This window comes from Mustelus asterias, chromosome 11 (assembly GCF_964213995.1).
Source record: "Mustelus asterias chromosome 11, sMusAst1.hap1.1, whole genome shotgun sequence".
Taxonomy (NCBI): Eukaryota; Metazoa; Chordata; class Chondrichthyes; order Carcharhiniformes; family Triakidae; genus Mustelus; species Mustelus asterias.
Window position 1 is genome coordinate 36,386,000 of NC_135811.1, and position 12,834 is coordinate 36,398,833.

General features: G+C 45.7%; 1 protein-coding gene across 6 annotated transcripts in view; it reads left to right on the top strand.

Annotated features, from left to right (window-relative positions):
• The window catches only part of ptprea (protein tyrosine phosphatase receptor type Ea), a 221,154-nt gene that overhangs the window by 146,521 nt on the left and 61,799 nt on the right, over window positions 1–12,834 (top strand). The window contains exons 3-5 of one of the 6 annotated variants that reach the window (XM_078223445.1): window positions 713–798; window positions 7,198–7,270; window positions 10,537–10,610. In XM_078223445.1, coding sequence (XP_078079571.1) covers window positions 717–798; window positions 7,198–7,270; window positions 10,537–10,610 — 229 coding nt within the window. In that variant the 5' untranslated portion in view covers window positions 713–716. Of the gene's footprint in view, window positions 1–712; window positions 799–1,992; window positions 2,063–7,197; window positions 7,271–9,902; window positions 10,007–10,190; window positions 10,366–10,536; window positions 10,611–12,834 lie in introns of those variants that run through there. The other 5 variants (XM_078223446.1, XM_078223447.1, XM_078223449.1 and 2 more) reach the window with 5 other exon arrangements.

The window sequence follows — 12,834 nt, forward strand, 5'->3', positions numbered from 1 at the left end:
AGTTCAGTTTTAAAATTTGCAACCGATCTAGCATCGAGTGCCATTTGTGGAAGGGAGTTCCAAAATTCCATCACCTTCGTGTGAGGAAGTGTTTCATCATTTCTCCCCTGAAAGTTCTGACTCTAGATTTTTGACTGTGCCCCGAATCCTAGATTCCCCCGATGAACAGAAATACTTCCACTCTCTGCCCTAACTATTCCCCTTATAATGTTGAAACTTTAATCCAATCACCCAGTAACCTTATATATTGTTGGGAATCCAACCTTCAATTGTTTAATCTCTCCTCATATATAGCTTAACCTTTGGAGTCCAGGTAACATTCTAATGAATCTACACTGCACTTCCTCCAAAGTCAGTATATCCGTCCTAAGGTATGGCACGTAGAACTGATCAAAGTTCATGTCTGGTCTTAACCAGGCTTTGCACAGCTCAAGCATGACTTCTTCCCCTTGTATTTTATTCCTCTGGATATAAAGGCCAGCATCCCATTAGCCTTTTTGATTGTTTTCCATACCTGTTCTTGCTTTTTACCATTCAGAAAATACCTAGTTCTGTCCTTTTTGGGTCCAAAGTGGATTACATCACATTAGCTTACATTGAAATCCATTTGGCACAGTTCTGCCCATCCGCTTAACCTATCAATGCCTCTTTCTAATTTGATGCTTCTGCCTATATTGCTTTGTTGAATAACTCTTTGTTTTTGCATTTTCAGCGCCATGATGAGTAATGTGTCTGATGATAGAGATTTATACTTTACGACCTCCCCAAACTCGACAAAATCACCTGCTAACTTGAAAGGTAAGTAATGTGGCAGACTCTGGCATTGTCCTTGTTTGGTGGAGATGATCTTTAAAACATGTTGCTTAAAGTTTTATTGTGGGTAACAAGATTCATAGAAACCTAACAGTGCAGAAGGAGGCCATTCAGCCCATCGAGCCTGCACTGATAACAATCCCACCCAGGCCCCATAACCCCACATATTTATCTTTCTAGTCCCCCTGACACTAAGGGACAATTTAGCATGGCCCATTCACCTAACCTGCACATCTTTAGACATTCTTGTAGGGGCACAGTCTTTATCAAGATAAATTGGGGAGAAGTGCAGGAAAAGCAGCGCTATTTTGATTACACTCCACCTCCTCATACTGCTGAAAAGGAAAACAATACTGGGAGGTTAGCTTCCACTCCATCCACCAGTGCATGTGCAACACACTGTGCATTCACTGCCTATCATCTGCTTCCCAAAGCTTGGATCCCGCCTGCTACCCATTCCCCTCACTGCTTCCCTGCCGCAGCTTATCACCACTCCCTTTGCCACTTGCTCCCTGCCACCTCTAATCTCTTGCCTGCTGTGCCCCCTCACCATATCCTTGGCCTCTGGCTAAAGCTGGAGGGTGAGGCGAAACAGGTTACAGGGAGCAGAGAAGTGAGAGGAAGCAGGAGGGAACAGCGAGACTGTGGGAGGGAGCAAGGGGAGCAGCATGGGGACACGAGCAGGGGGGAGTGGGGTGAGGCCAGCAGCGAGGGGAAGTTGCAGGCAATGGGAGGATGTAAGGGAGCAACAAGGGGGAGTGGGAAAGAATGGAGGTTTGCGAGGGAACAGCAAAGACAGCAACGAGGTGGCCGTCGGTGGGGCCAGAGGCAGCAACAAGGGGAACTAGTGTGCTGAGTGGTGGTGGGGAAGTGGGCAGTCTAGAAAGAACAGCGAGGTGGCTACAGGAGAGAGTGGGGGGAAGCAGAAAGAAGTGGAGGTGGGAATGGAAACACTGGGGAACCAGTGTTGTGTTTTCTTGTCTCTTCTTTTGATGTTCACCATCTTTATTGCAGGCACTGACATTGCTTCTGCATACCTGCAGGAAATACTAGAATTGTTGCAGCACCAATAAACAGAACTATTCCACGTAGCGTCAATGGATAGAAAGACTTATGGGCTGTGACCACCTGAGCACTGAATTTGTGCAGCGACCTCATGGAGCTAAAGTTCACTCATAAATTCAACATCAACATATTATCAGATTATTTAAACCCAGGGGTTGGTGGAGAATAATGAAAGTTGGTAAAGGTTAAATGACCTTCACTGGCAGTCTCTGTCAAAGATATTTGTTGGGAACTTAATTTCTGATTTGGTTCAGTACAAGCGCATTTACTATTCACTGCCACAATTTAATTTGACAACACAAAGGGCGACCATCTGTCAAAAAATGATAAGCAATCCAGTCTCTCGATACTCCATATTGTGCAAAAACTGACAATGGCTACTCTTCATATATATGAAGGAGACATTAGGCTGTTCACATATCTAAGAGAAGGGATGTTACCCCTACTTCAGGTCTCCATATCCAAGCTTGCCCAGAGGCAGCCAGTGTCAAAGTTGGTTCTACTTGGGGAAACCAATCCTAAACATTTCCTGGAAAAATTGGTAGGTTACTAACCTACAAAATGCCATTCCAATCACTGCCGCACCCAGTCCTAAGATACCCAATCCACAACCTGCAGGTATTGACTTGATCTATTTTTCTTCTGGAACTGGCCTCCTGGCTCCCCAGCCCTGAATGCTCTCCAACCCCTCCCGCTCTCCCTCCTCTTGCACCCCCCCCCACGCCCCTCCTCCCCCTCCTCCCCCCCCCCCCCCCCCCCGCACCCAATCACCTTTTCCTCCCCCATCCCCAAGCCCTGTGATCTCACCACTGACTACCATTCATTTGCTCGTGTGTCACCGCAGTAGTAACAGCTCCGACCTCCGTGAAGTATTCCAGCAGCACTTTATCTTTGTCAATGAGGTTTGTGGCCCAATATTCCAGAGTTCCTTGAACCTCAATGTTTGTGCGCATTTCTGGAATCGGGGTTATACTTTGAACAATTACTTAAAATGATGTTAATGCACTCACACCAGTGCTGAAGGCTTGTGCCTGCAGTGGCCCCATGCTACTGTACAGCTGCAAGCTGCAAATGCTGATCTTGCTTGTCCTGGCATGTTGCTTCATTATCTACCGAACAGATGTTTAGTGGTGGCATGGGGGCTATTTATCGCGACAATATTGCTCACTAGAATTGGAGGCAGCCAAAGCACACTGCATTAAAAGAAAGTGTAAATATTCAGCTGTTGAAAGTTGTTAACATTTAAAAAGAATTGAATTTACAGTGAGCAGCAAGCTAAGCAAAATGATTCTCCAGGCTGCACTTGGGTTCCTGTACTCTTCATTTGTTACAGTGGATGTTTGAGCAATAATGCAGTCCAATTTATAAACAAATGTGAAGATATGCAATGTTGAGTTAGTGACTCCCACCCTGACTAAATTCTGATATTCCAATCTGAGCACTCCATCTCACAATTCCATTCTTAAAGTAACCAAATTTGCTTTGTGTATGAAACATACCAGTATTACGTTTCCTTGACAATGAACATGTTGCTATGTGCACCATATACCCTCTGCCATGTTGTGTTTGGTGGTTGTGAGGCATTTAATTGGGCAGAAGGGTGATGAGTGAGAAATTGGCCACCTTCCCGCCTCTGCCCTGATTAAGTCTGTGGCTGGACATCCTGTGCACGGTCTTCCCGCTCCATCACCAATCGAGGCCCTTTAAGTGGGCAATCAGTGCTTTGTCAGGTCACCGCTGGTGTTCACCCAGCGGCGGCAGGCAGAGGACTCACCATGAGGGGGACCCAAAAAGTCAACCCCGTGGGGATTGTTTGTGGGCTTGGTGGGGTGGGGGTGCGGGAGGGGAGAGTGGTTGATGGTGGTGGGGACTATGCGGTGATCCTTGTTCATAAGTGCACAGCCAAGGACAAGGCACCAGGAAGAGGGGGGGCCCACTGGAAGCATTCCTTGCTGCAGACCATTCCTTGATCCCATCCCGCTACTACTCACCTGTGCCGGAGTCCAGCAATGATCCTGGATCTCGGATTGGTGTAGTGTATCGGCAGCAGCCACCGTCGCCCCGTGCCCCAAACAGGAGGAGCAAAACAAGATGCTGATTTTCCGCTCACATTTATGTCGGGCAGGTTCACCAATGGGAGCAGAAAATATCGTGAGAACTGCAATGTGACGTTTATTTTACGTTGTTGTAAGCCTGTGATGTGATTCTCCCTGCAGACACCGCCCTCCTTGTTTCCCAACAGGGACATGTTTGGATATATTAACCTTTCATTATCAGGCCTCTACGCCTGAATCAGCCCCCTCCCCGTCAGAAAATCCATTCACCCTGGCATGACGCCAGAACAGCATGCAATCCGACTGGTCTCCAAAGGCATGTACCTGGCAAGCAGACCTCCCGGGGGGCTTGGGTGAGTGCAGTGTTCAGCGGGGAGAGGGTCATGCCCAGGCACCGCTCCCCAGCACTGCACCCTGGCACTAGCCAAGCACAGCCACTTGACACCACCTGGGCATTGCCTCCAGCACACCCTGGGCACTGCTCCATGGCATTTCCCAGGCAATGTCCAGGCAGTGTCTGGGGGCTGTCCCCGGGCAGAGTCAGGGCTCAGAAACCAGACATCTCTCCTCCTTTCAACCTCTGTAGTAAGGCCCCCAGCACCATATCTGTGAACCGAGGAGCGCTTTCTCTTCCCTGGTGCCCATTTTGTGCAGCTTTTTGCAACCATTCTCAGCATAGATAGTCTACAGCAACTTCCTTTCACTGAGGGAAGGTACCCTTTAACAGTAGGTACCCTATAAGAGGAGTAAGTTGACAGCACCACATGGTATCAGCTCATGTGGCTCAGATCCATAGTGGTAATTCAGACTGCCAACAGCGCAGGCCCCACCCTGTCCAACACTACAATCATTTAATCAGGAAGGCCGCACCAAGTTTGGTTGCTGCCTGCCTCAACAGGAATGGGCATCAGCAGATCGCAAATCATGGCCCCAGCTCCTGAAAGTGGACCTTATCAGATCCCAAAGCATTCAGAAATCAAAGGTTTGCTGACTCAATTACAGAGAAGCTGGAGGTAATCTCACAAATAAAATTGGGCAGAATTTTCTCAGAAAAATTCTAAGTGTCGAACGGACAAGAAAACAGCCAGATAACTGGTGATAACTTACGGCACTCTGTGCAATACTCTGTGAGTCCCACCAGCAGGGGAGTGGGTGGAGCCTATTCACATCGGGAAGCTGGCTGCAGACTGTCAGGGGCACCATTGTGCAGGCACTCCAATCTCCCAGTATACTGTGTACACAGTGTACATGTGCACAATATACTGGGAGATCTGTCAACCCCACTCCCCATGGACATCGGCCCTCCTCCGAGTGTCGTCAGCCCAATCCCTGATTGCCAGCCCCACCGACCAGTCCCCACCCCCTGAGACACAGTTTCCCCCTTCCCTCCCCTCATATGGACCTCCCCCCCCCCGGTCTGGCCCTGCCCCCTTGGCACTACCAAGGTGCCCAGTGGGCACTGCCAGGGTGTCAGGCTGGCACTGTCCCATGGGCACAGTCTGGTCCTGCTCCTGACTACCTGGGGGCCTTCAATGGCCTCCAGTTCCACCAGCGAGGCCATCTCATCTGGTTCCCATTGGTGAGGACCATCTGTGATCCTCGCCGGTGAGGATCTCGAACGGCGAGTTGGGAAAGGGACATGAGCCCGGACAATTGCGAGAAGCGAGAAATCAGATGCAAACCAGATTTTTCACCTCTCGCTCATGTTCTTCCACCCCCCCCCCCCCCCCCCCCCCCCCCGACCACTGCAGCAGGGTGGGAAAAGTCCCACCCATTAAGTTTGATAACACGTTGGAAAAATGCATACTCTGCCATAAAGTTCCTGAGCTGATTTTTGTTTTGGCGGACGTGGAATGGGATGATCATATAATCACCTGCCTGATATTGCCAGTGAGATAACAGATTTTGGCAATTGTTGGATTGAAGGTGGGTTGGTAAATGGACACTAACGTGAGGGGTTGCTGTGGCGAATGAGGTATTCTGGCAACTCCTCAGGCAGGAGTTGGAAGTGGGGGGGAGCTGATATCACTGGCAGGGGCTATGGAGAGCCCGGGACAAGTGAAATGATTATTGCTCTTCCTGGATCCCCAAATCCATTCAACAGGAGCACAGGTTAGGTCGCCCTTATGTTTGGTTCTACCATGTGAAGAGTGCTATGTTCAGAAGACAAGAATTGCCTCGAGACCTTAAAAAAAATCATAGGAGGACTGTTTAAATGTACGAAGCTCCTGAATGGTCGCTTGACTCAAGGCCCCCTGCCAAACCACATCGAGCATAAAGGTGTCAGAAAATTAGGAGTAAATCTTTCTTGTGATTCTCTCTCAATTATTATTCCATTCCCACTGGAAAAAAAAGTGGGGTACAGAGAAGAAAATCACCCCCGACCCAAATTCAATCCCTCGTCTGAACTACATTAACCCTTAGCTGGGAAAGGAGCAGGGATAATATAAGTGATCTCGGTGTACAGAGACTGTGTTTGGATAGGGGGATAAGGGGGAGTTCCTGATCCCGATTGCTATCTAAAGATCTCCACTGGAGTGCATACCATTGTAATCAGGTCAAATTGAGAGCCAACTTTAGAAACATAAAAAATAGAAGCAGTAGGAGGCCATTCGGCACTTGGAGCCTGCTCCGCCATTCATTATGATCATCAAATTCAATATCCTGATCCCACCTTCCACCCCTCACCCCATATCGCTTGATCCCTTTAGCCCCAAGAGCTACATCTAATTTCTTCTTGAACTCACACAAATTTTTGGCCTCAACTACTTTCTATGATAGTGAATTCCACAGGTTCACCACTCTCTGGGTGAAGAAATTTCTCCTCGCCTCAGTCCTGAAAGCTTTACCCCTTATCCTCAAACCATGACCCACCATCAGGAACATTCTTGCTGAATCTACCCTGTCTGAATCCTGCTGCTCTTTGCAACCACTTAACCTGCCAACATCCGCTGTCTGAACTCGCATGCACAGGGAGTAAGGAGGTGGATGGCGCCAGAAGATTCCTGTAGTACACTGGCAGTCAATTGGAAAAACATAAACAATCACATGAAGCTCAAACCACAGAGTCGTGACCATTTTCCAATTTCTGCACTGACTGAAAACTGGGACCAGGATTTTACGGCCCCTCCCGCCCAGTGAGCTATTACAGTCACTCTGAACTGAATGGAGAGAATCCACAGCGGGGCTGTAGAATCCTGGCCTAAGTGTATGATTTTATTGCATCTGTGCTCCTTCTCAAAATGATTTTCTCTACTTTATTCAGATTCGTATATTCCTGTATATGTAATTGTGCCACTGGCGATTGTGATTTTAATTGGCGCTGTTCTTTATTTCAGGTAAGGGTCCAGCTATATTTTAAATTATAATTGATGTAAATATGTACCTGACAGAAGAAAGAAGTGTTGCATTTTACAGATTTTGTGTGCCATCTAAAATGTAACATGAATTGTGTAATGTTCCTATGAAGCATCCCACTGCAAAGCATTAACTAGTTGCATTGGGGATTTATGAAGTGCACAGTGAAAGCAATTTGCTCACAGGGTTCTGCAAATCATTCTCTAATAGCCCTACGGCAGTGACAAAGGCGTTTAGTACTTCTTTCGGCACCATCGGGCAATCTTCTGCACTTGCAGATCCAGAAAAAGAAACACAGGAATTTTTTTAAATTTAAATTAACCAGCATCTTATTTAAAATTCAACACAAAAGAATGATCAGAAAACGGAGTCACCGCCACGTTACTCCCTAATGCAAAAGCAAAATACTGCAGATGCTGGAAGTCTGGCAACATCCGTGGAGAGTGAAAACGAGAGTTAACGTTTCAGAGCAATGACCGTTCATTTGCCGCAAAGTTCACCAACCTGAAACGTGACGAGAAAATTGTACCTTTCAAGTCAGGTCTGGATGAATGTCGTGGGGTGAGGTGAGGCCGTGATGGAACTTCCATCTCAATTTGATCAGCGGTAGCTTATCCATGAGCTGCCGTCTGGTTTGCCATTGGCTGCTCGCCCAATCAGCGGATTGGCAGCTCTCCGATACCACCAGGGAGCCGACAGCCCGGCAAAATAGCCATTAATGGGTCTTTTTAACATTCAAGTTTGCTTAATTCATAGAATCATAGAATCCTACAGTGCAGAAGGAGGCCATTCGGCCCATCAAGTCTGCACAATCCCACCCAGGCTCTATCCCCATAACCCCATGCATTTACCCTCGCTATTCCCCTTGACACTAAGGGGCAATTTAGCAAGGCCAATCCACCTAAACTGCACATCTTTGGACTTCCTCCTTCCTTCTGGTGAGAAATCTGTCAGAAGATGGTCCCACTGTCAGTAAAATGCCACAACAACAGGACCATGTTGGGAAGCCGGTCCAAACTTACACCCTTGAATTTTACCTGCCTGCCCCATCCCACACTGATTTCCTCCTCCCCAGAGGGTGATAACATTCTCCTCCTCGTTTCTCTCTCCAGAGATGCTGCCTGGCCTTTTGAGTATGTCCAGCATTTTCTACTTTTATTTCAAGTTGCTCCCTAATCATGACCAATGCACAAGAAGTTCCTTCCAGGAACAAAAGGGTTTGTCCGACAAAACAACTTAGCCATCAGTTGAGACTACTCCTAAAACGAATTTGTTCTAAAGTAAGTCCATGAATAGAAAATAACTTTAGCAAGGCAGAATCCTAGTGTCTTTACGTAAGGACAGTGGAGCTCAGGCAGCAATTAAACATGTGGCAGACAGAACAGCTTGCATTTACATAACGCTGTCTTAGAAGCATAAGGAAAAAAACTGAACAGAAGCCCAGAAGAGGAGATACCAGGAAAGATAAACAACAGCCTGGTCAGTGAGGTGGGTTTTAAAGAAAAGACGAGGCGGAGAGGAAGATTGTTTTAGAAGGAATTGTTTGGAAGGGCTATTGTAGAGCTGGTAGGTCCTTACAAAGATAGTGAGTGACAAGGATAAGAAGGGATTTAAGGAGAGGAATGAGAATACTATATTTGAGGCACTAGGAGAAACAAGAGCCAAAATAGGTCAGCAAGGATAGAGGCGATGATGTTTGGTGCAGAATAATATATAAGAGCAGAATTTTAGTTGAACTGAAACTCAAAGATTGGGAATTGTTGGAGGCTATTCGGGAGAGTATTGGGATAACTGAGCCTGGAGTTGGCAAAGGCCTGGACTAGGGGCCCAGCAGATAACGGGCTGAAGTTGGCTTGAATGTTTTAGTGAACAGCATCAATTTATTTTCCATGCAGCATATAAACAATGCCACCCTCCTTGCTCATGCAGCACCAGTTCCACTTGACAAACAAAGAGTCACCAGGCAATATTTTGTCTTCACAATTGGCTTCTGTTCTCTTCCTTACCAGCCTGCCTCTTCAGCTTGGGCAAAGGTTGCCTGTGGATGGCAATAGTTTCCCAAAGGCAGCAACAATCCACAATGTTGCTCCCCTCACTCCCTATGAGGTTCACCATTTCCCGTGAAGTGCCTGCACCATCTTTCACCTGTTCTCTCATTCCTCCCGCTATAGACTACTTTCACACGTGTACAAAACTACACCTGGAGCCATTTTGATAATCAGTTGACGTTACACAGCCAATCAATACACTACATGAAACTGCACCTAGATCAGAACATCTAGACCACAGCCCCGCTGACAGGATGCTTTGCAAGGCTTGTGAAGCAAAGGCCTTTTTCATTTGCATTGTTACAGAAATAAGCTTGCAGAGCTTTTCCAGTCGTATTGCTGCTGCAGATTCCCTGTGCACTGTAGCTTTTCAGAGGTTTTTTTTTGCCTGTTCATATGCCTGAGAAAATAAAATAAACTACGCTGGAAAGAACCTCCATCTTTATTTAGCCAGCGTGCAACCAATCAAAGGAAGAATCGAAAACTCCACTAGTCAATAGGTGGAGCAGTTCAGGCAGCCACACAGGAAGCAGCTACAGAATAGGAAATGCAAGAATTGCCCAACCCACTAATTCAAATGTTGATGCTGCTGATAAGGTCCCAGGAGAGTGCATTGACAGAGTTTGGAGGAACCTAGCTTTTACAACACATCGACTGCAGAAAAACTTTGTACGTAGCATGCCAGAAATCCAGGCTGGGTCTTGCTTCTTTCGCAAGAGTAGCTTCAAGTGTTAACACGGCTAGTTCTAAGATACTTGTGCTGACTTGCTTCCTCTCTCAACTCATTTACTCATTTCCTTTTCTTCAGGTTCTACTCCCATAGGCCTAACGGCCAAATTTCTAACTTTTCCTTCCCACGCCTATATTTTAAAACGAGCAGGTTACTCCTGTCAAACTGCTTTCATCTTTTTGCTTGTACGCCAATTGTACAATTTACGTTTACTAACTTCCTGGAAGATATTTCCACTCTAATGTACGCTGTAAAATCATGCGATAATCTTGGAAGCTCTCTACCCAACTACTACATCGTAAGGCTTAAGTTTAATGTGTTTAAATGTGAAGTTATGGAACGTGCTACAAAGTGACTTGTGTCAAACTTGGTTCTTAAAGCAAGCCCTTTACATGAAAGTCAGAAGCATGCCAATATCTGGGAGTCTATTACCTGCATACACACTTCTATTTTTCTCTTTCTCTTAAAGATTAAGGAAAAGGAAAAAGGACGTTGTCATTGGGGGAGAGAAGAAGATTCCAAATGGTATTTTAGAAGAACAAGGTAACTTGAGTTTGTTTGTGCTGGAAACTTGAAATAAAAACTGGAAATGCTGCAAATACACAGCAGGCTTATCAGCATCTGACCAGAAAAAAAAGATCGGTTCGTGTTTTCGGGAGATGTCCTTTGCTATAATTGAAAATAGGCCTTTCGATTCTGATGAAGTTTCTTCAACCAAAATGGTAGCTTTTGTATACCTATATATATATGTATGTGTGTATATATACATACATGCATGCTAGCTGCTCTGCTGTGTGTTTACAGTGTATTTTTGTTCTTATTTGAGTGAGTTTGTGTCCATGAGGTCTGTTTTGAACACTTTGAATATATAACAAGGGGTTATAGGCTATAATTTGAATCGCACATAACTGGGCTTACGTAGGTTTATGCTGCACATAACTCATGAGCAATAAAACCACAGCCAAGTGGCTTGCGATCATATTCAGCAACTGTTTGTACGTTTCCTGGTTCTTGCAGGTTAGTTGAACAAACCACATGAATCAGACGCAAATAATGCATTTGCATGCGAATTGCGTGACTTTGTTAATTGCGCTCAGTTTCGAAACGTGCGCTTGAGAAACTTAAAAAAGATCATGGCTCCTAATTCATGAGTTCTAACTGCTTCATGCAGAAAAAAGAATGAATTTTGTACATTGTGATCCAGACATTAACTCTGCCATACAAAGCTCTATTTTCTCAGGTTTTCTCCCCAATGTGATTAATGCAAAATTGCTCATCGCAGACTTTTTGTAATAGTTATATTTCATCTAATAGATGTCAGTGAATATACTGTATAAATGTGGTCTGGATCATCTTAGCACTCTATTACGTACTTTATGGACTTGTGACAAAAATTAAACCTTTCAGAGAAGAAGATGATGAAATCATCATATCTATAATAATGAAATCTTTCCTTTTACTTCTTTGTTCTGTCTCTTGGGGAAGATCATAAAAGTCTAATTTACACTACCAAGCTCAGATTCATTCTTTATGCTCTTTTGATGGCAAAATTAACTATCTCACTAAATTAGGAATTCTGTGAAGAGCCCGCTTTTACAGTTAAGGTTGTAATATTAATTAGATGTTGCTAGGGATGAGCTCTGAAATCATTTCGACCTGATTTTGACCTCTCTGATTGTTCCTGAATTTTCTATGTTTTGATCTATTCAGACAGCACATATCGCCGAATGAAATAGATGCAGCTACAGCATTTTTTATTTCTTCCCTTCATGTTCAAATTTACTTGACACTCTTCCCAAGCCATCCACTAGTTGCCCAGCTAGTCAGTGTCTCTGCCTCTGGCACTCACAAGTTGATCTCCGGGAGACAAGTGTAGACAGCTTGGGACATGACCTGCTTGATTCCCTGGCCTCTGCTTTCCTCCTCTTCCACAGCCACAGCAAAATTGGAACTCACTATGTGTGGATCTGCTTCAAGCGAACCACACTGCCTGTGGAACTGCCAGCACGGCATGCTGACTTATCGTCAACTATGGCAGGACTAATTTCCTACAAATCCAGTTGTTTAGTTCGTGTATGTTTTTGTTTAAATTGATTCGCTGATGTATGTCCGAAGGATGATTGTGACATAGGCTAATCTCTTCCTAATTTGGATAGTTAAACAATAACCAGTCCTATTCAATCTAAGGATTCTGCTTCTTTGTAACTTAAATCCACCGAGTCTCTTGCAGTCCACTGTTCAGACTATATGTGTGTCAACTGATTAATTATCCAACCGTAGAGGGTGGAATTTTCCAGCCGCGCTCGCCCCAAGACCGGAAAATCCCTCCCGAGGTCAATGTGCCTTTGCATGGTCCCTGTCCCCCGCTACGATTCCCATGGCGGGCAGGACGAGAAAATTCCGCCCAGAGTATTTTACCCTTCTTACTCTTTCTTCATATCAAGCTGTGCTTAGGGGTGGCACAGTGGTTAACACTGCTGCCTCACAGCGCCAGGGACCCGGGTTCAATTCCAGCCTCGGGTGACTGTCTGTGTGGTGTTTGCACATTCTCCCCGTGTCTGCTTGGGTTTCCTCTGGATGCTATGATTTCCTCCCAGTCCAAAGATGTGCAGGTTAGGTGGATTGGCCGTGCTAAATTCCCTCTTAGTGTCTAAAGATGTGTAGGTTAGGGTTATTAGTGGGGTATATGTTACGGGTATGGGATGGGTCTGGGTAAGAGGCTCTGTTGAAGAGTTAGTGCATACTCGATGGGCCAAATGGCCTCTCT